General features: G+C 42.9%; 1 protein-coding gene across 1 annotated transcript; it reads left to right on the top strand.

Annotated features, from left to right (window-relative positions):
* Window positions 1–1732: 1732 nt before the first annotated feature.
* VGLL3 (vestigial-like family member 3) lies at window positions 1733–21162 on the top strand (the record flags this gene model as incomplete). Its single annotated transcript, XM_010149705.1, has 5 exons — window positions 1733–1881; window positions 5681–5741; window positions 7840–8095; window positions 13562–14062; window positions 20569–21162. Coding segments are annotated over 5 exons (1011 nt in total), but the record flags the coding sequence as incomplete, so codon positions are not given.
* Between the last annotated feature and the right edge of the window lie 949 nt (window positions 21163–22111).

Raw genomic sequence — 22111 nt, 5'->3', positions numbered from 1 at the left:
TTTCACTTTAAATAAACAGAGTTCTTTTGGGTTATGCTGTTTGAGAAAAGTGGAGGTAGATATGAAGGCAAGAACAGATACCTCTGCAGAGCCAGTACAGCTTGTGAGTCCTGGCCAGCACAATATATCCTGTTACCACCAAAAAAACAGGCTAAACCTTGCTACCCTACATGTTATTGACGGTTTGTTTTAGTTAATCCTGCTTGTGCCAATTTTCCTGAAATATTTGGAGCTGGAGGGTCTTCACAAACTAGTCAAATGTCAGACCGGAAAACCAAGCTGTTGCTGCTGAACTAAGAATGTTGCACCCTCTAATTCTAGCAACTGCGAACTTCAGAAGATTTTATGTATTTTCTCTGAATCCAATGCTTTTTAAATTAAAAGAAAAAAGTAAACATAGAATGAACTCCTCATGTATCTGTAGTCACAGTGGAAAGATTTATTGTTAGGGTAACGTATGACATTTTGCAAGTCTCTGTTTCTTCAGAATTGTCCTGTCAAGGGCATTTAATCAGGGGTAAAGGGTGTAAGGAAGAAGGATGAAGAATCTGTTGCCAGGTTTTTGTTTCTTCTTACACATGTGTTCAACATGTAAAGCGCTCCTGCACTCTTCGTGAGGATGATGATGACCGTTTTGAAGAATGTTGTTCTTTGCCGGAATTAAAACTGTGGTTTAAAAATAACAGCGAGGGAAGATGAATTAGTGGGATATCTTAAAAATAAAACTCTGCATTGGAGCTGATAAAGTGGAGCTCGCTCTTAAAATATCCGAGGATTCCATTGAAGCATTTCTCAGTGTTGTTGTACTACTCTCTTGTCTTTTGGTACCCAGCAAAGTGGTTTGTTTCCTGAGAGAGAAAGCTCTGCTGTGCTGTGCTCCTGTTGACTTTCCTTTCCTTCCCATGGCAAGGAGATGTAGGTGTGTTATTCCAACTAAAGCTTGTGCAACCTCATAGGTATTGGCAGTGAATCTGTCACAAACATGTCATTGGCTGTGCCGGCTTTCAGTACCAGTTTTGTAGCCCTCAAAGAGCAAAGCAGGCTCCGTAGCTGTGGAGAGGCTGTTGCAGATGGATAGGCTCAAGTTCTGAGTGGCCACGGTGTCTCTCTGGAGGGGTAGCCTCATCCTGTTCCTATAGGTTGTGTGCTGTGACCGTGGGTTAGGAGAAGTGTCTCCAGCAAGCGGCTGGCATTGTGTCACTGCTCTGCAGTGAAGGGGGTTTGGATGGACGTCTCCTTTTTTTGTTAATAACAGATCTTGGATTACTTTTAAATGATGGGTTAGCATGCACCCAGGTTGTGCTGAAGTGATTTTTTTTTTTTTTTTTTTTAGGGGATGGTCCATAATGCCTTTCCAAAGTTACCCCACTCTAAAGTTTTCCCTACGTTTCTGTATTTGTAGTTTTCATTCCTTTAAAGCCAGCACAGAACTGATTTTTGCCTTGCACAGCAATACAGAATTTTGGAAGCTTAGCTTTCACCAATCTGTAGCCAAGAACAGACTTGCTGGCAAATTAATTTAGATGGGATTTTTTTTAAAAGCACTTAATGGACTGAAGCCTGAATTCCTACTGATTATTAATGGCAGTGGAGGCTTAGCACCTTAGATCTTTGAGATTGCTGAAGTCCAGGCTGTTTGCTGGGGTGGAGTAAATGGAGTATGGATATATATACATGCTCACATGGTGCCAGAAGGAACTGATGAACATGGGGTGTGGCCCTCATTCTACAGATAAATCAGGGTTTCCATATTCCTTTGCCAAAAGACAGAGTGAGCGTGTGCCGGCGTTACAATAAGAACGCGTTCCTGTGCACGCTAAGGAGCCGTGCCTGCGTGAGTGCAAAGCCCTGCAGAATGGCAAAATTCAAGCTCTCCTCACCGTATGTTTTCCTGAGGGGCTGTGCAGCTGTAGTAGTAAGTTTTGGCTTTCCTATGGGTTGGGTGAGGAATGGGTGTAACGGAGCTGCTCATTCGAAGAGACTCTGGAAGCACATAATCGGTGAAGAATCCTGTTGTATTCTTGGCACACACAAAACGCTGTGACGGCTCGCCATGCCCTGTCAATCGAGGTATAGCAAGCTGCAGAGCTGAGGCTAAGGTGGGATTCGCCCTGGCTCACTAAAAGCTGAGCTTAAGACCTTTGAAATGGGAAGTTACAGTAAATGGTAGTTTTGGAATTTCTCCATGGTATGTAGATGTAGCGAGCTAAGCCAACGCCATCCTTGCTAAATCAAGTCTTGCATAAAGAGCTGTGATATGCTCAAGTCAGACTTTCTGCTAACAGGGCTGTAGGCAGACTTTTTCCAGATAAGGGCTTCTCTCCATTAGCAAATCAGTTCATTAACTCAACTCTTACTTCCAAACTAACAACATTTCAGACAAGGATAAGTCGCGTTCAGCATTGTGTCAGCTGGCCATAGCTGAACCCTAATTCACATACTGTAGCTTTTCAGTAAAGTTCTTTGTATTTTATGCTCACAACCTTGAGGATGGGCTTATTATATACTGCTTACGCTGTGTGGTAGTCCGCAGTATCTCACACAGCAGGTAGCAGCGGGAGATGGCTTGACATTCAGTTTTTGTAGTTCAGATGCTTTTTCAAGGCTTGTTTTGAGGACTGGTGGTTGCCCTGCTGCTGACTTAATTGGAAACTGGGTCAGACCAATATAACTCACCTTTAAAGGCTACTTTCTTGCTCTGTGTGCGGGCTTTTGCTAGTTTGTTTTGTTTACTTTAATGGCATGAGACACTGCTGATTTAGAAAATTTGGCTTGCTTTACTTTGTTGTTCTGATTGGGTCCACATTCCATTTGATCTTCCTCTATCAACGTCAAAATAGAGCTTTAGACTTTAATAGGTCACCTCTGTTTAGATGTACAGCAAATAATGTACAAATTCATTCCTTCCACCACTTCCTTCTGTTGGCAGAGCTTAGCAGGAGCTCCAGGCTCTGTTGCTGCCAAGCCAGTGGCCCACCTGAAAGCAAGCATGAGGCTTTGCTTTTGACTTGCTCATTTGCAAAAGCAGAACTCAGCATTTCATGTTTTCAGGGCATGCCGTAAATACCGCTTTTAGGCCCAGCATTCCATGCTCTGATTGCTTGAAATTGTCTTCTTCCTTGAATACTTTCTGTGTTATCAATAGGAGCCTGCTTGGCAGACAGCTCCACAAATGGAGGACTGTCCGTGATTTGCCTCGAGTTTGTTGCTGAAATTCCTTCTCAGAAGCTTATGTCAAATGACGGCCTTTTTCTCAGGATAGGGTCATATAGTGTTTCCTCAGTGTAGTTATTCTTTATTTTTGGTTCCTGTTCTTTTTCTCATAATGGAAAATCTAACAGGTGGCCACAGGCACACCAGACTTTCATGCTTGGGAGCATAAAGGACCATATGCTGTATTATGGCATGTATGGAGATAATAAGTTTTAGGAATAGGCAACCAGCTTCTGTGAAAAATAAGAGCTGGCCTGAATTTTCGATTCAAACTTGGCTAAACTAAAACTTTCTCTATTCCTAACTGTGCTCGATTGCTTTTCTGTTCTGTTGCCTACTAGCTGGTTTCAGCTGGAAGTGAATGTTTTTCAGTTTGCGAAGAGGAACGTTGTGACATTTTTACCAGACACCCTGGGTGAGATCCGGGATCCTTGAAGTCAGTTGGACTTTTGCCATTGGCTTTAATGTGGCCAGAATTTCGCTGCATGAGAACCATTTTGCTTGGTTCTGGATAGGGTATGTCAGAAAATAAGAGGAATCTTTAAGATGAGGGATTTGTGTGAGATTTTGGACCACATGCTTTCTTAGTCTAAAAGCGGTCATTCTTCCTGCAGAAGACAGGATGATATTTACCCAGCCTAAACCTTCTCTTTAATATTGCCGTATTAGTGATGATTCGCAGTTGACCTTCCGTTTCCTTTTGTTAGACAACTCGCAGTAAGAGGTTAAATTTTCTTTGGAAGATCCTGTTTGTGAATATACGGAATAACAAAAGTGATGTTGGTTTAAGCTGAATTCAGCTCGCGTTGTACAGCATTACTTACTCAGAGTTTGCACCATTCATCCTTCAGCCACAAACTTGGGTCTGCTATCTAAGCTGGCATCAGGTGCTATAGACACTGGATTTCCCTATTTCCAAGACTTTTAATTCTCTATTCTGGGTCTTGGGCAAGAACAGATTTTTTTGGTTTGTTTTTGGGTTTTTTCTGTTTGTTTGTTGTTGTTTGGGTGTGTTTGGGGTTGTTTGTTTTTTTTTTTCCCCAGAGACTGCTTAATCTCAGTCTCCAGTTTTTAAGGAAGAGAGAGGTGGAATTCAGGAATATATGCAAGTATTGGAGACCTGAACATAGGGAAGAAATAACATGGTATTTGGTTAGAAAATACTCTTTGTAAAGATGTTGCTGATACTGTTGGCTGCTTAAATATGTGACAGAACTGTTCGAATGAAAAAAAGTAAAGTGAAACTGGGCTACTCCAGATTAGTTACCAGAAACTTAACCTGTTTGTTTGGTTTATTCCCTCTGCCCCCACCCCGTGATGGTGGGACAAATTCATTTAGCAGTTGATGATCTTGCACAGTTTTCCACTCATACAAGTGCAGTCAGAAATGCTATGAGATGACGACTGTTAAGGTCAGAACAAGTAGTAAAGAATTCGTGCACAGGCAGGGTGTTTTAAGGGAATTAAGGGGAGGAAAAAACATTATTAAAGGATGTATACAATGGAGGGGATGTGTATATGTTGCATACAGGGAAAACTTTGTGAGTCACTTTATTTCAGCGTAGTCTCTTACTTAGTCCTGTAATTACAGGCTCATAATTTGTTCCTGAAATACAAAGTAAGTAGATCTGTATCTGGTCACAGGCTTGATAGAGTTTTGAAAAAAACCTTTAAATTAAGAAGTCTTACAATTTGGAAAAAAAAAATCACAACAAAACATCTTTTCACTGTAAATAACTGAAGTCTGTACACAAGGTCTTGTGTTTTTCCACCAGTAACACCACAATTTTAAAAAAAATTTTCTTACATTAAGAAAAAGAAGTCAGATTTGATGTTTTCAAAACCAGCAAGTCCTCAGAATATCTTGTAATGAGTGCCTGTGGACTGGTGGGGAGGGAAGAGAGTTGAAATGGAAAATGAATTAGATTCTTAGGTTGTGGAACGGGGAACATTCCTGCACAGAGAAGCGACTCTGGAGATAAGTTTTAATTTCCTGAGCTCCAGTTTCTATATACGAACATTGAAAGACTTCCTTCCTGATAACCAAGTCAAGCCAGGGGCGATATTAAACGATGTGTTTCTGTATATAATTGCGTGCTTGTATATGTATTTGCATACTCACACTATAAATACAAATAGTGCACCTATAATGATAAAAGTCAACTTTTAAAGTTGTCTTATGTATTCAAGGTCTGGCATATACACCACACCTGAGATGTTGTAATGTATCAGTATCTGTTTAGACTTCTTTAAAGGATCTCTTTCATACTTTGTCTCTATGTAAAAAACAAAGCCCAACCAAAACCGAAAAAAATGCCCTCCCCAAACACTTGTCTTGCATTTTTAAGAGGATCTGGGTTACGGCCCACCTTTAACGATCAAGTCACTGAGGTAGATACGTTGCAGATTTCTCATGCATGTATCTCCTGTATAGGCAATACTGTTATAACCATTTCTGTCTTACTAGGGTCTCATCGTTCCATGAGTACTTTGGCAAAACCATGAAGCTCACTATGAGTGATATCCTAGTAAGCATTTCAGGAACAAATATTAAGAGACTATTTCTTTGTTTTGGGTTTTTTTTTACGGACGATACAAAGCCTTTGTAAAAAGTATAGGTCACCCCAAATTCTGCCTTTGCAAAAATTAGTTTCAGAGCCTCAAACGTTTCCTTTTAGCAACTAGTTTCTACTAAAACTGTTTCAATATTTTTCTTTCCATTTGTGGTTCTTTCTTTTTTTAAAGTGAATCCCACAGTTTATATATTATAGGAATTGGGGATAAAACCATATGTCTAAATGAGTAATATTGTGCTAAGCAGAGCCACAGTATAACTACCTTTGTGAAGCACAGATTTATTTGAATTCCAGACCATTGTCTAGATATCCAAAACTGTAAAATAGAATTACTTACATCCCTCATTGCTGTTCGTGTAGCAGCATTGGAATTAAAGGTATTACTGAGCTGTTCTATGTTTATCAGCCTACTGTAATATCAGACACGTTGCTTAATTTTAGTGAGCTTTTGGTTTTATAGGTTTCGGTTTCACTTGTCAATAGCTCTTTCTTACAATTAATTTTTTTCATAACCATTCATAATTAAGAATTAGCCCCAGAGTATCTATTTTGTCTCACAGTGTGGGAATTTGTATCAGCTTATATGATTTTAAAAAGCACTGAATGTAAATATGTTGATGGTATTCAAGATGGGAAAATGACTTTAAATTATTTCTAAATCGGACAAGCCTATTTATTGTATAAGTGGAACTTTATAGACTGTGTAGTTGTTTAACTTTTTCTTTAGAACAATTTTGGAAAAAGGGGAAAAAGCCATAAACTTAAGGAGATTCTGATGGTGCTAAAGCATTGCCAAGTAAACCATAAAAGATAAGTCAAACTGTAATTCTAGAGAAAAGCTATGAAATACTTCTACATATGTGCTGAAGTTGGTTTTGGGTTCCTGAAGCTGCTTGTATGTAAAGTCAGCTGTGGAAATGGCTAGCTAGCTAAAAGCTATGGTTCCCGCAGCTTGACTGTTGTGGGGAGGTTTTTTTCTATGAAAACACTTGTAAAGTGGAACATCTGAAAAATATGTTCCATGCAAAATGGATCTTCACACACATTTATTTTGACATTTAGGTTTGATTTGAGGGAGAGGGAGAAGATTCTGAAATAGCCATTCACAGATGGCTTGTGCGGGTTTTATTTTTTATATGCTTCTCTGTGTTTTTGGTTTGGGGTGGATTTTTTTTGCATGTGTTTGCAGACTTGTCAATCCCCCTCTTCCCCCAGATCACATGTTTAATTTTTTATGACTTGGATTTTTGTCCTTTTTTTTCCAGAAACTGATGTTTAAAAAAAAGAAAAAGAGAAAAGGAAAAGGGGGAAAAACCCCACACCCTAACCCTATAACAAAAACCCACCCCAAATCAACAAAACAAACCCCCCTACCTCACCTCCATCCACCCCTCCCCCCCCTCCCCAAAACTGCTTCTCACCACCCTAAGGTATAGCTTCCTGTGATAAAATTTTCTTGGGAGTGAGTGAGAATTTATGTATTTTGTGGACTTGTACAATACAGGTGAAAATTTTTCAGGAAGCACCAAATTCTCCCACCTTTATGCCTTCAGCAGCGAGTAGATTTGGGGAGTCCAGAGGGCTGTGTGCTCTCATCTGGGGGAGCGTGGCCAGCAAATCCTGGTGCATCTTCAGCTAGACAGGTAAAATGCAGACCTTGTGTATCTGGCTACCCTCCGTGGGGCTGGACTCAACCTCCGTAGCCTTTACTGATGGGAATATCCTTTCCAGGTGGGAGTCAGGAGTGAATTGTTAGAGTCTGTCTGTTCTCTTTTGAAGGTACTGGGTGAAAACCGTTGCTGTTGAATTGTGGTTGTGAAACGTGCCTGTGAAGCAGGTCCATCTGTGTGTGAGGAATAAAAATTCTTTAAGTGGAGCTGGTAATCTCTTGTTTGTGAAACGTGGGTGCAAAATATCCCTGTATTCCAACCGTAATTATGAAATGAATATTCAGTGTATTCAGTTATTTTTCTTTAAGGAAACCAGATGTTGAGCTTGCACTGAATGCCATCAGTGATACATCTCTTGTTTGTTTTGTTTTTAATCCCAGAAGAAGTTAGCTGTATACAACAAGATGCAGGAGTCTCTGGAAGTGACCCTTCCCAGCAAGCAAGAGGAGGATGAGAAAGACCAGCCTGCCGAGATGGAGTACCTTAACTCTCGCTGCGTCCTTTTCACTTACTTCCAGGGAGACATCGGCTCAGTAGTGGATGAACACTTCTCAAGAGCTTTGAGCCAAGCCAGTAGCTTCAGTCCAGAAACTGCCCTTACCAAGAGCAAGGCAGGGCTAAGTCCTCTGTGGAGAGGTAAGAGAAGCAGTTACTTGCTCTCTGTGGCGTGACTTTCTTGGTCTGTGTTGTGGTAACACATATCGCATTGCAGCTGAAATTTTGCTCCTCTATGGAGGTGGAAAAATCCCTTCAAATTCGAAAGAACTGAGGGGCTTCTTGGGGTTGACTGGTCTGAAGTGTTAAGGGGGAAAAGAGTCACCAAAGCTGGGGAAGAAGTGGGCGTCTCCCTCTCTTGCCATAGCCTGTGGCTCTGCCGAAGCCTGGAAGGAACGGGGCAGAGCTCACATGGCTTCACAGACGTCTGCTGCAAGGTTGGAGGCTTATTTTTAAGCTCCAAGTGTGAAACTTGGCCTATGAGGCAAGAGCAAAGCTGTTTGGGATGCTGGCCTTGGACGTGAGGAGACCCATGCAGCCTTCTCGGGTGACTTTGCCAGGTGATTAAGATTCATCTATGGCTGCTTTCCAGGTGGGGAGGAGCCAGCACAGGCTGGAAAGGGCTCGGGTGCAAGTCCTGGCCCACGTGGCTCAGCTGTGTGGTGAGGTGCATTGCAGCCTGCCCACGGGAGAGATACCGCTGTCCTTACTGGCTTCCCGTACGTAAAATGGGGCTGACGTTACTCTGCGTCCGAGCAGGGAGTAGAAGCGTGTTAGGTACTGTGAGGTATTTGGATGCTGCCAAAACAATTAAGTCTTGTTATGCAGATAAGCATAATCAGTGTAGGAAAGAGCAGATCCTGCCAGATATACTAGGTAGACCTTGCAGATAGGATTTCAAACTTGGTGGCTGGAGAAAGTGTGCTGGTAAGATGCTGTTTCCATTTTGTTGAGGGTGGCAATCTGGGTAGTTTTTGGGATCCACAGCTGCATTATTTCTGATAATCTCCTGGTGTGGGCTGGCAAAGGTACATAAACTAAGTATCGTGAGTAATGGCCTGGCATTGGGTTGAGAGAGGTACCATGAGGATCCTTGTAGGAGTGGTGGTGTTTGTAATCAGCGGTGTTGAGGTGAGAGCGTATTGATGAAAGTCACAGATAATAAAGACAGACGGAATTTTTGGAAACCACTGTGAAGAGAAAAATAGCACAGAAGGACTTGCTTTCCAGAAGGATGATGACAAATCCAAGGAAGTTTAAGCAAAGGTCAGCACAAATGGCTAGGGAGCTAGAGGAATTTATGGCTTGAGCCGGGACCATTAATGTTAATGGGAAATTTTCTGTCGACTCGACTGAGAGCAGGATTGAACCTATGCTTACTAAAAAGGAGACTGGAGCATTTATAAATGGCCCAGACAGGCTATAAATGTTTTAGAGATGGGATCAGGACGGTCCCCAGAGACCCCATGCCTACAGCAAGCCCTCTTCACTGAGCTTGGAGACATACCGTGGGGGTCCCTCTTTGGCCTCAGACATACCCGGCTGTTTTTTCCTGGCTCCCCCGACGGTTGCACAGCCCATCCCAGAGGGCTCTGGAGGGGACAGGGTGGCCTGGCATAAGGGTTCTTCGGCCATGCTGCCTGCTGACCTGGTGTGCTCCTTGCTGTTGGCGGGGAATGGAGGTCTGCGTGTCCTGAAAGTCTTCCGGGAATAATGTAAGGCGATATACCCTCTGCCATTGCTGCACCTGCTTGAAGCGGAATGGAAATCCCTGGGGAGGCTGTTGGCCAGGGCTGCTTCGTTCAGCGCCGTGAACACTGAGAAAGCGGAGCGTATCTGCTTCTCCAGAGAAGCTGACGAGTTTTGTCAGGCCTAAATGAGTTTCTGAAACATGCCTGCTTGGGAAAACAGTGGGGAAGGAGTGAAGGTAACAGTTTGGTCTCCCAATTCATGTACAGATGTCAAAGATGCTCAGTTACAAGACATGGATGTGAATTTGCATTCCATTACCTAGAGAAGTTGAAATATTGTTAGCTTGAAGATCTTTTTTAAATAACCTTCATGGGTAGTCAGAATTTTTGTCAATAAATTACTTAAAGATAAATTTGCTGCATTTGCAGTGGCTGTTTTGGAAGGTACAGATTTAAATGGAAAGTGTGTGGGCATGAACTGGCTACTCATCACCCTGTGTTATTTCTCCTTTAACTGAAAGGAGGGATTAATAAGGTTTGCTACTTTTCCCTCCCCCTCCTCTCCGCAGTTGTGGGTATTTTTTTAGTGTCCTGATGGAAAACCAAACTAGTTTCATCATTGTGGTGATATTGTGGGTTTTCTCCTTTCAAGGAGGGATTTTGCTTCTGCATAGAAAATACAACCTGTTGTCCTGAAAAGAGCAAGCTTTTGTCTTTTTGTGTGTGGAAAATACTGATCAGATTTGGCTAAAATTAACTTCAAAACTGACTTTTTATAAAATATGGTGTGCTACAACAGGTTCTGGTAACATGGACTTTGAATATTTAGTTGTAACTGTAGCTACCTGAAATCTTTTGCCAGGGACTAATGAAGCTAATGATAACTTGAAACTAATGTTACCATAATGGTATTTTTATCAACATTTTTTTCCTAGCTGAGTGTGTTGGGTTTTTTTTAATTTTCTTGTGTTTTTTTGTTTGTTTCCTCCTGCTTTAACCGAGAAGTAATGTACTACAGAAAATTCCATACATTGTCTTCTTTACAGCATGTGTGCTTTGGCATGTTTTCAGTGCACGCTGGGCAGCCACCATGAACATTTGCATTAGTCACCACTTAGTGGTATCAGAGATGTTGCCATCTCCCTGCCTCCTGGTACTTAGCATAGGAAGTTGTGGTAACTGTAGTGTCTTTCTTGGCAGACAGTTTTTGTTAAATGCCTCCTTCCTCCCTCCTGAAAGCCTGTGGGAGCTGCTCAGATTATTTTTTCTTTCTTTCTTAAGGACAGTTTGAAATGGCTTGTTTCTCTGTTGCCATGTCCCATAGAGGGCAGGTATCTGACATGGTGGTGTCTGTAAAGGTAATTGGTTGTACTCGCTGTTTTAAAGGTGGGAAGGAAAGGAGACCCATCGAACACCATGGAGATGTGTCATGGTGGGGGCTTGTGTTTCAGCACAGGGATGGTTCTTGTTGATGGGGTTGCTGCACACTTAAGCTCTTAGCAGTGTCCTCTGTGAGCACACAGAGTGACAGAAGTTCCTTGCATGTTCATGTGACCTGGATGGACCCTGTGTCATGACATGGACCAGTGACATGACTTGACCTTGACCAGTGAGGTTGGCCTCTGCACTTACACTCAGTGGTGTCTCAGTGGGGGCTGATCCATGCCAGTTTCTGACAGCAGTAATGGCTTTGTGAAATGCATGCAGGTTTGAAAAATGGAGATGTCCAGACATGTTTTCTGTGGCCTAGACCTTCTGCATGTTGCCTACCAGCTTGGTGTTACCGATCTGGGATGAATTCATAGTGGCAAATCCAGTGGTTTAAAGTGCTGTCTCCTGGTATTAAAGTTGTCCTGCAGATACTTTGTGGTTTTCTGTGCTTTTTTTGACGTGTGATGATTTGGATTTAGGGCTTTTCCATGCAGATAACAGTCAGATAGTTTCCAAAAACTCTAGATTACAGAGATTAGTTTTCCAGAATACTGGCAATGAGTTGTCAAGCTGTGCTCCTCTGTTAAGCAGTGAGGGAAGCAACAGACTGGTCTTGAAGAAGCTTGTTTTTGCCTTTTTTTTTTTTTTTTTGTTGGCCCTGCTGCCAACACTGAGCCATGTGCGCTCTTCATCTCAGCCTAATCCCTTGTAACAAGGAACAATTTACAAACAAGAAACAATACCAATTTCAGAGGGTGGCTGAGGCTTCTGTAATATGCTTCAAGCTCTCTCCAGCTTTCTAGCAGGAATTACAATAGAAATACATTGGTTAAAAAAAAAAAAGGGGCAAGCTTTTGAGGAAAGCCATGCTGGAGTAGTTTGCTAGAAGAGTTCGCAGCCTCTGAAGCAGTTTGGCACAAAGAGAAGTTCTCTACATTTGTCCATAGTGTGTTTGCAAAGTTTATTTCCAATATCAGGAGTTGATCAGGCTCAATAAACTGCCTTGATCAGAGATGATATGTGGAAAAAATTCTGTGATATTAATGGATTTTGAAACAGATACACGAGTGTCCTAGTGATGCAGTCAGAAAGCACTTTTACAGTTTTTGTTTCCAAAATATTTTTGTGTAAGCAAAGTTCAGAGGCAAGAGTGTTTGAAGAATCTGTTCATTCTCAATGGTGTCTTCACCCAAGTCTCATTCCAGTTGCTTATTAAACAAAGCAAAACACGAAGTCATTTTAAAAAAATAACAAATATTTTTGTAAATGTTATATGAGGAAGAGAGGATTCCTTGCCTCGTCAAATATTAAACTTCCCTGGCTTTATTTCTCCGTGGGCTATCTTTATGGCTGTTCTTTCATCAGAGGTGAAGTCCTGTATTTTTATGTTCCCATCTTTGACCAAAAAAACCCCAGTGTGAGCTGAGACATATTGCACGAAGCAGTACTTTCAAAGACGAGCTGGCAAGAGGATTGTGAGAAGGGAGATACCAATACTTTCCTACACATTAAAGGTACTAACTTCTCCTTCAAAAGAGGAATTTTTAGAATGTGATTTCATAATGTAGAGGTATTGGAATCCATTTAAATATAAGTTGAAATGTAAGTTGAGCCCTAGCTGCAAGAAGCAGCGAGTCTTTTCCTTTTGACAAAAACTTCTTTCAGTTACATAGATGTTTCATCTTGTCTGATCCTAGTGGGCGCACGGCAGTGTGATATATTCTATAAGGGACAATGTAAGCACATTAGATACGATCTTTATCCCCTCAAAGCATGCAATTGGTTTGAGAAGATCCTGTATTCTTCCTTTAGGCAAATGTCTCCTGTTCTGCAGTGCGGTCTGGTTGTCTGTCCTCAGAAACATTTACAACCGGAACAGCTGCCTTTCTAAATGATGTGTTCTGGTCTGGTCAGGAGTTAGCCTCTCCTCATAATTCCTCTACCAAGATCCTGAGAGAGCTGTGACTCTTCAGCCTGGAGAAGAAAAGTTGTCTCGGGGGGGATCCTATCAATCTGTACAAATACCTGGTGGGAGGGAATGAAGATGGGGGAGCCAGACTCTCCTCAGCAATGCTTGCTGACAGGACAAGGGGCCATAGGCACAAATTGTAACCCAGGAAATTCCACCTGGTTACAAGAAAACACTTCCCTCCCCCCCCGCCCCTTTTTCTTTTCTATTTTTCTGTTTTAATTGTTCAAGGTGGTTAAACACTGGAACAAATTGCTCAGAGAGATTGTGAAGTTTGGATTTCAGTCAAAATCTGACTGGACATGGTCTTGGAGAATCTGCTCCAGGTGACCCCACCTGAGGGTTAGACTAGATATCAAGAGGTGTTCTACCTCAGCTGACCTGTGATTCTACAATTTTTGGGGAGGCTTGAGTTCATCATTACAGATTTCAGAGAGTAGAAAATCATTGTGGGATTTTTGTCATTAAATTTGTTGTTCAGCTTCAGTCATGCTTAATTTCTCTCCTCTCTACCAGAAAGCTCAACAATTTCAAGCCAAAGGAGCAGTTTCCCAACTTCATTTTGGACCAGCTCTTATCAGCCTCCCCCTCCACCATGCTTAAGTGGAGTACACCCTGATTTCCCCGTTACTGCACCAGGCACCTTCCCAACACCAGATCCCAGCAGCTGGCCAGGACACGGCCTTCATCAGACTGCCCCACCTCCTCCCCCTGCTGCATCTGAATCCTGGCATTATCCTTTAGCATCTCAGGTGAGCCCTTCGTATGCACACATGCATGACGTGTACATGCATCGCCATCACCCTCATCCACACATGCACCATCATCATCCCAGCTCGCACCGCGACCCCCGGTATGGGTCCCTGCTGATGCCTTCAGTCTGCGCAGCCAGGATTCCTGCTCCCCAGTGTGACGTGACAAAGACAGATCCCACTGCTGTCACCAGCGCTACCTCAGCATGGGCTGGAGCCTTTCACGGAACGGTGGACATTGTGCCAAGTTTTGGGCTTGACACAGGTAAGGTGTTTCGATTGCGTCTGTGACTTGTTTTAGCAGGAAGAATTTGAGCAAAGAAGTGGAGTCCCTGCAGCTGAAGCAGGGCTTGTTCTCAGAGCCTTCTCCAAATATATTTCCAGGTGGGAGTCCCTCCTGAAATTGCTGTCAGGGCAGACGAGCTGTGAAACATCCAGCTCTCGCTGTCTTTTGCCGAGAGACCTTTGTCTGCCTTGGTTCCATTCAAGCCAAATGAGTTGTGACATGATGTGCATTTTTTGGTTTAAGTCTTGTGGGAAATGGTTAATTAAACTTCCATGTGGAAGCATCCAGCTTGTTCAGCTAGTTCATATGTGCATTCACCAAAATATAGCTCCAATGAGGACTGAACTAATAACTTGTCAGTACATGAGGATTGCATCTTGCTCATCTAAATTGGAACAGATCAGCATTTCTTTCCCGTGTAGTATCCAGGTGTCACATAGAGAGTAGAAGTGCTGGTTGAGCTGCGCTCACCATTGAACTAAACTTCTTTCTGTAGGGTGTAGGCAGAGGTCTGTGAATCAGATTCATTTTATCGCCGGGTCTGTAGCCATAGGACAGCCTCCGTAGCCTTCAGCTGCAGCTGCGAGCCTTGACTGGCAGGCTGTCACCCCAGTGTCAGGTGCAGCCCTCACTGTTCATAGTTGCTTGCCATCAGGTGGTGAGTGACCAGCAGTTTCCAGCACATCCATCCTGGAGCTTGCAGGCACTATTGAGGTCTCCTTTTTCTGCTTGGTATTTATCTGGCCAGCAGCAATCCGTGCAGATTGGTACTTCTTAAACATGTTATGTTATTTATTAAGGAAACACTAGGTTTGCATCTCTTTTTTTTTTTTTTCCTTAAGGTATCTCTTTGTCTGTCTTCTTGATGGCTCTAGCTAACTGATTCAGTGTGTGAGAAGCACGTGCTTGCTTTGATCCATGTGCAGGGCAACAAAGAATTGGTGGAGAAAAAAGTGCTGTTTCTTAAATATGAAATAACACGAACCCAAAAGCTGTAACTGAGCTAACCTAACACAAATCTCTCTTCCCTTAATAGCAACTGGGAACCAATAATCTCTTCTAAACGCATGTCACTTGCTGCCTCAAGAAATTAAGAAAAAGTGTAATGGGATTCTTAAGACTAGATAATTTTATATCTATTAATAACATTTCCAGACATGCCAGTGATACAAGAGGAATTACATTTTGTACTTTTGGGTATAAAATGATAATCTGACAAGACAGGGATCTCAAGTTTTACCTTTCTGACAACTTCCATAGTGGGAGTGAGCTACCTTCTCTGAAGCGTGAGCAAATAGTCAGTGCCACTGGTCGAAGGGACGAGCCCCCTGGTCGAAGGGACAAGCCTCCTGGTCTGACATAACCCAAGCAGTCTGACTCTGGTATTTGACTTTCCTTTTGGGGCTGGAGCTGAGAACTGCATAAGTCAGGAGAGTACTGTGTTAGTCAGGAGAAACTACAACCTGGTTTAGGTACCAGTCCAGCCTAGACTGTGAGTTACTTCAGAGCTGGGCAAGTAATTTACTTACTGCGACTTTGTTGGTAGCAGTAGGTCTAATAAACCAGGTGCTTTTTCTCCTTTCTGTAGGAGCCCGGTACCTCAAAACGGACTATGGGTCCTAGCACAGGACTAATATAGCCTTTGCTTGGAGCTGCCTGCTCCTTGTGAAAATCCCTATGGAGGGAGACAACTGGATGCTAATTTTGTCAGGATCCTTATTTGGCAGCGCTTAGCAGTGGCTTGCATGTCTGCTCAGGGTGGGAGGCAGTGGAAAAGGCCTGGACTGTTAATTTCTGGCCCATGCCTGATGTGTGGGTTTTAATCCCCGAGTTCCTGTGGGGGAAAAGAAAGAGAAATGTGTCACTTGGTTTGCAGGAACAGAGGATCTCAGCAGACCAACATCTCACTTGTTTGTGGCTATTCAAAATGAGCATGCACTGACATATAACAGCCAAACCTTATCAGGCAGCCCCGGTTGGCATGTAAGGCTTTGGAAACACAGTAGGTAGTGGTAGCCTGTGACATTACAACATTACAGTTATTTGCTCTCTTACCTTGCACGCTCATCTCTCCTGTGCTGTCCAAGGAGAGGCTTGCTGGGAAGGGCAGGAAGGCTCTGAGCTTCGTTTTCAGCCTCGCCTGCAGCTCATGCATTTGGGACAAATGCTTTGGTGACAGGCATCTATAGCATGAGCATGGTGAAAAGAGGGAGTTTAATTGCCCCAGTGTTTTGGGTGCATCTCAAATGGTGTCATCCCAGGGAAGGTGTGCTGGCAGGGAGAGGAGGAGGCTGCTGAAGCACCACACTGGGTCGCATCCCACACTCACCAGCACAGGTGAAGTTTTTCTTGCTCCGTGCCCACTCCAGGGGAGGATTATACTCGATAAGTTTGTACATCACACAGAATTTCATTGCATTTAAATCTAATGTGAGACAGCAATCTCAACAGAGAGGCTAAAAAGCGTGCTGGCTTTCTGCAGCGTAGAAGTGGTTTCTCCACAGTAGGGTAAGGCCATAGTGTCAAGAAACCTTCAGTTCTGGAAGTTTTTGCTCATATGTCCCTGGAGAATAAAAGACATCAATGTGTGGAGCTGTCAGTATGTCAGATTCCATGAGCTTCATATGATTTATGTAAAAAAGCTCATTTGGTATGTACCTAGACCTTGCTCTTCAGAGCCCTTCAGATATGAAAACGATCCCCCTCCCTCCCTCCCTTCCTTACCGCGGGTCACATTTCTTGTGCTACTGTCACATGCGATTATAGAAACATTTGCAAAATTCCTCACGCCAAATTATATGGAATGATAGTGTTGGGATCAGGGCAGTCTGTCTGTAATCTTACCCTCTTCCAGCTACATTGTTGCATCTCTGCTCTACTAAGCCAAATATTCGATCTCATGAATGGATGATGCTGAATCACTTCAAAGGTTAAGAGGGGGTTCCTCTTGCATGCACGGAATGATCTTGGAATTTATGTTTCAGAACAGATTGTGTGGGACATCAGTGTATCACTGTTCATAGAGCTAACAAAGTATTGATCTGTCTCGCACATCTGTTGGAACTTACATGGTCCTGTTTTAGAGGATGAAGAGGGATTTAGCTACCTGATTCCCTTAAATATGACTTAATCCTCATATTGTGGGCTGCAAATTAACCCTTTTGGAAGCTTCTTTATCGCTACAAGTGGGATTAAAGAAAATGCCAGTCTACATCAAAAATCTATTAAAAGCTGTTATGTTTGAGGCTGCTGGTATGCAATGTCTTTCCAAAGCTGTAGTGCCCACGCTGTAATGCTCAATATAAAGGTTTGTTTAATATCGAGCATCAACATAAACACCTCAATATAAGCACAACATGCTTTAGACCACAATTTCTTGCCCCGCCAGTGTCAAGCAAAGCAAGGTCAGCCCCTAAGAGCACTGTCTGCAGTACACAGCATGTGTACCGAGGGTATTGCTGCAGCGTAATCCCGTGGTGTTGGGGCTAAATCCTCGTGTTTATGTGAGGGGTGCACAAGCTGAGTTGATCACTTGAGATGAGGGAGTTGGGGAGGGGAATTGCTGTCTTGCAGTGGAGCTGGTGGTTATGGCCATCAGTGTTTTCCTCAGGAGCGGGGCGGGAGGCTGCCGTGCATGCTGTGCACTTCAGGTGGTCAGTCGGATCCGGCTGTGCTGGCGGCTGCCGGGTCTGCGGGCAGCCCTGTGGGGAGGAGAGCAGGGCAACTTGCCCTGCTACTGCAGAGCCTAGGAGGATATCCTGTCCTGCTGTTGGACAGATGTGCTGGAGGAGGCTTCCTGTAGCCCCAACACACTAACAGCAGAGCAGGATTTTGGCGTATCTGAGGGCTGTAAGTCTGTCTTAAAATTGAGGTGCACATCCTTTATTGTGCACCTTTAAATTTAGGTGACTTAATCGGCATAGCCCTGGCTAACTATGGAAATCCCACTTTGGGAAGTGCCTGTACGTCAGTGTGTCACGTTGAATACGGCATTTGAGTGGTCAGCCTACTGCCTTCTGTAGAGTTGTCTCTCCTCACACACACTCCACGAGTTTGTAACATCTCATTAAGTTTGTTTAGACGTTCTCACAGAACCTGCATTCTGCTTGTGTGACAGCTATAATGTTGGAATGCCAGGGATGGGCAGCTATGCTGCTGTGGCAATACTGACTCATGCAATGCAAGCGAGCGTGTCTTTGCTGAGAGGAAAATGTTCTTACAGCAGGCTGGAGGTGAAAGCTTTGTTAGTAGCAGGCTGGCACTTTGACACTGGGACTACAGATATCCTTGACATGGAGTAGATGGGCATATGATGAGGACAAGGCATGGCAAGTGTTCCACATTCAGTTCTGTAACTAAGGCAACTATGGGTTTTTTAATTGCTTTTCATAGCTGTTTAGACTTAATAATATACTTTAAACCTCCTTGTTGCAGTTACTTCTGTTTGTTGCAGACACCTAACTAGGAAGGTGTCTGTTCAGCAGGTTATTCCCCTTTGAGCAGTTGCTACAATCAGGTGGACGTTGTCTCAAACAGGTGTGTGCATCATTTTTTTTAAGCTGCTAGGAGCCGTACCTGTTTCTCTTCTCATCAGCTTCCATTGCCTCTGGTGGCCTTTAGCGCTCCACTGGTGACCTTGAATGACTTCCTTAAAATCAGAAAGGTTTTTGCTGCGTGACTCCCTCTTTTATTTTTTTTTTTTCTTATTTGTTTAAAAAATTGTAAAAGGCAGGGGGAAAACCTAACACAAAATTATCATTGCTGACTTTTGAGGGAGCATCAAAGGGAACTAGCAGCATTTTATTGTAATTCTGCCAGGAAAGCAAGTAACTTCTAAGCAACAAGGAGACATCCTCATTGAGTAAAGAGCCTCTGAACATGTTTTTATAGACATGCCTTAGTTGAGGGATATCTCAGTTTTCTAATCTAAAGAAATAGGTGCAAGTGCATGTGAGATGGAGCAGAAAGCCACTGTACAGGGCTCAGCATGCTATCCCTGTGTGCTCTGCTTTCCCCATCTGTTCACTGCTGGACGCACAAGTGTTTGGACACTGGCTGGGGATCCTCACGCAGAAAGAGCAACATGCTGTCATCTTTTATGTGACTGTTAGTTGCCTGGTAGCTCAACTCTGAGATGATATTGATCATCATTAGAGATTTAACTGTTTGTGCTCCTAAAGCAAGGAGGTGGTCAGATCTGAACCCATCATGCCTGTTAGGCTTTCTGAACATTTACGGGTCTTCCTTTCTGTTTCACTATGTGCTCAGGTACGGAAATGAGAGATCCAGGCATATTCCATGGGTCTATCAATTTTCACAGGTTAATGATCAAATGAATGTGGAGCTTCAGTGGTTGCAACATCATTGAGCTCTGGAGTTGCACCTACTTTCATTAGTGGTGAAACTGGCTCTAAATTCTTAGCAGATCAGGTAGCTGATGCATTGGTCTTGTTATATATAGTACGACACAGTGGAGCATTGCTGTCTATATAGAAGTGATGTTTTATACTGGGAAGTTCACCTTCATTTCACGAAATGTGATTTGCTTGGCTCAAAAAGCCAAGGGGCAGGTTTTAAATCAGTGAGTCCTAAGTGCCTTCCTACCTTTTAAAATATGTGCCTGCACCTTTCTCCTTTCTACTTTCCCTATAAATGACTAAGAATGTATCTTCTTTGGGCCGTTTCATCTGTGCACCCCCCTCTACTGTCTGGATTTTAGGTATACGCCCTGTTGGGTGTAAATCTAGGGAAGATTGAATCCCTCTGGAGCGGAGAAATCCCAGATTATAACACAGGTTCCAAGTCTATAACGCTAAAGCCACAACATAGCACCACATTTATTAGATAGTCCTCACTTTTTATAAAGGAAAATGTTAGAGGAACTCATAACAAATGCAAGCTGAAAATCATTAATTTCTCCCATGTGGAAGCACTAGCTGTTCTTGGCTAAAAATCTGACACTCTGTAGGTGAAATTATTTGGGTTTTTTACATGCTGCAAGAACATTTTTCCCCTTCTCTCCTCTGTAAGGTGAAATGCCATAGAAAGTGTAAGATTCTAAAGTGTCACAGGCCTTTTCTAAAAGTTGTAGGGTCTGCGGCTGGCCCCTGTCACGAAATGTTATTGTGTTGTGTACTCGGTTATTTATGCAGACCTTGGTGGAGAATTTTATCACGCCATGCCATGCTCCAAATGAGGCCAAAACAAGGAATCACATGCAGGATTTTATCAGCATTCCTGAACTGCTTGAGCCGGTCTAACACTTAAGTGTGGTTTAAGCTTATCCCTCATAAACTATAAAATTGGAAGCAATAGCAGTGTTACTAACAAGTCCACTAGGCTAATAAGTTGTTGTTGGGTATTTTTCCTGGCCTTTTTTTTTTTAAATATCAAAACCGGTTTATCCTTACTTCAGATGCTTGGGGAGGGAGAGGAAAACACTGTATCAAATTTTAAATTTTTGTTTTTTCTTTTCTGAAATGTAGGTCTACAGCATCAAGACAAGAGCAAGGAAACTTCTTGGTTCTGAAGTTCAGATAAATTAGGACCAGCTAGAGCTGGAGTCAGCGGAGCTGGGCGGGCGATATAACAGTCGTTGACTCCTTCTGCATGGGGCAAAGGACACACATGAAGATGAAGAGCCAACCATTCTGGTTTTGCTATTGAGCCTTTTGTTTGTAAGGCTGTTTATGGGTCCCACAGTGTTGGAAAAAACCCAAAACCCTAACTTTTCTTTCTTTCCTCATCTGAGCCTGCTGCAGCTGGGCAACCTAACTCCTTTCTGCTCCTTTAACAGTGTTATGTTTTGTTCAGCTTGATATTTTTATGAACAGTCTCAGTTGTCAGGAAAAAGACTCTCCCTTGACTACAGTGCGCCTCCTTTCAGGAATACAGTATTTTGTAGCTCTTTGTGCATCTATTTTTGTAGAAATACAGAAAGTTTGGGTAAGGATTGATGGGCTATTTTGGGATGACGTATTTTTTTAAAAAAAATTGTAAAATTGTTAAGTTCTGTTTAAAGAACTTGCTCTCAGAGAAGCACTGGCAAAAAATGTATAAAATGCTATTTTTAGATGTCTGTGATGTGTTTGTGCATTTTGGGTTTTTTTGTTTGTTACCTCAAATGTCTATCTTTCCTTTCTTTTTAAAGACCTAAACCTTCCTTGTTTCCACATTACTAGAGTTTGATGGTTTTGTCCTTTTGTTTTAGCTTAAGCAAGTACAATTCGCACCTGAAGTTTCAGCCAAATATTTTTCCTGCTGGTGTTAGATTGTAGTAAGGGTGTTCTTATTTTCTTGCTTCTGAAGGTAACTGTGCTGTGCTCATTGTCAGAAACTAGCAAACACCTTTAGCATGGAGCGAAGGCTGGGGTTAGAGGAACTGTGTTTCCAACCCACCCAGTATTTCAAAATGGACCAAATACTCCTAGGGATTTAAATTAGACATGGGTTTGGGCCTCATCCATGAGCGGTTGAAGCTGTGGAAGAGAGTCCTCTATGGGTTATGCTTCAGGCCCTCATAGTGCTCATAAATACCAGTACACTCTTACTTTAACTCACGAGGCAGGACTTTCAGCTAAGCCATTTTAAGGGTGGTAACTTACAGCATCAACATTCAGGAAAGAAATGTCAGTTTTATAAAAATGTGTGACTTGTGGGAACAAAATGTTTTCAACTGGCCTGATCTGTCTGCTGAGCCCCTCAAGGAAAGCTCTGACATTTTCAACTCCTGTTGACTTCAAAATCTGTTTGTCTAACCTGAGATTTGCTGTGGGCCTTGCGAAGACCCCAGCTGCAGCTCTGGAATTTCGTACAAGGTTGCATGAGCTCAGCATGCACAGATTCAGGCTTGGCTGCTGGCTGAACTTGGAAAGGATGTGGCCACATCTAGCCCCAGCACTCTGCAAGGTGTTGGGAAATCCCATTTCTGGCCTGGGGCTTGAGTCTGACCTGCACACTAAGGACTTTAGTTGAAGCCAAGGCGAGCACAATCTGACCCTGAATAAGGGCTGCAAGATCACTCTTGAC

Source organism: Eurypyga helias, unplaced genomic scaffold, assembly GCF_000690775.1.
Source record: "Eurypyga helias isolate BGI_N326 unplaced genomic scaffold, ASM69077v1 scaffold10074, whole genome shotgun sequence".
Lineage (NCBI taxonomy): Eukaryota > Metazoa > Chordata > Aves > Eurypygiformes > Eurypygidae > Eurypyga > Eurypyga helias.
This window is presented reverse-complemented; position numbering and strand designations above follow the sequence as displayed.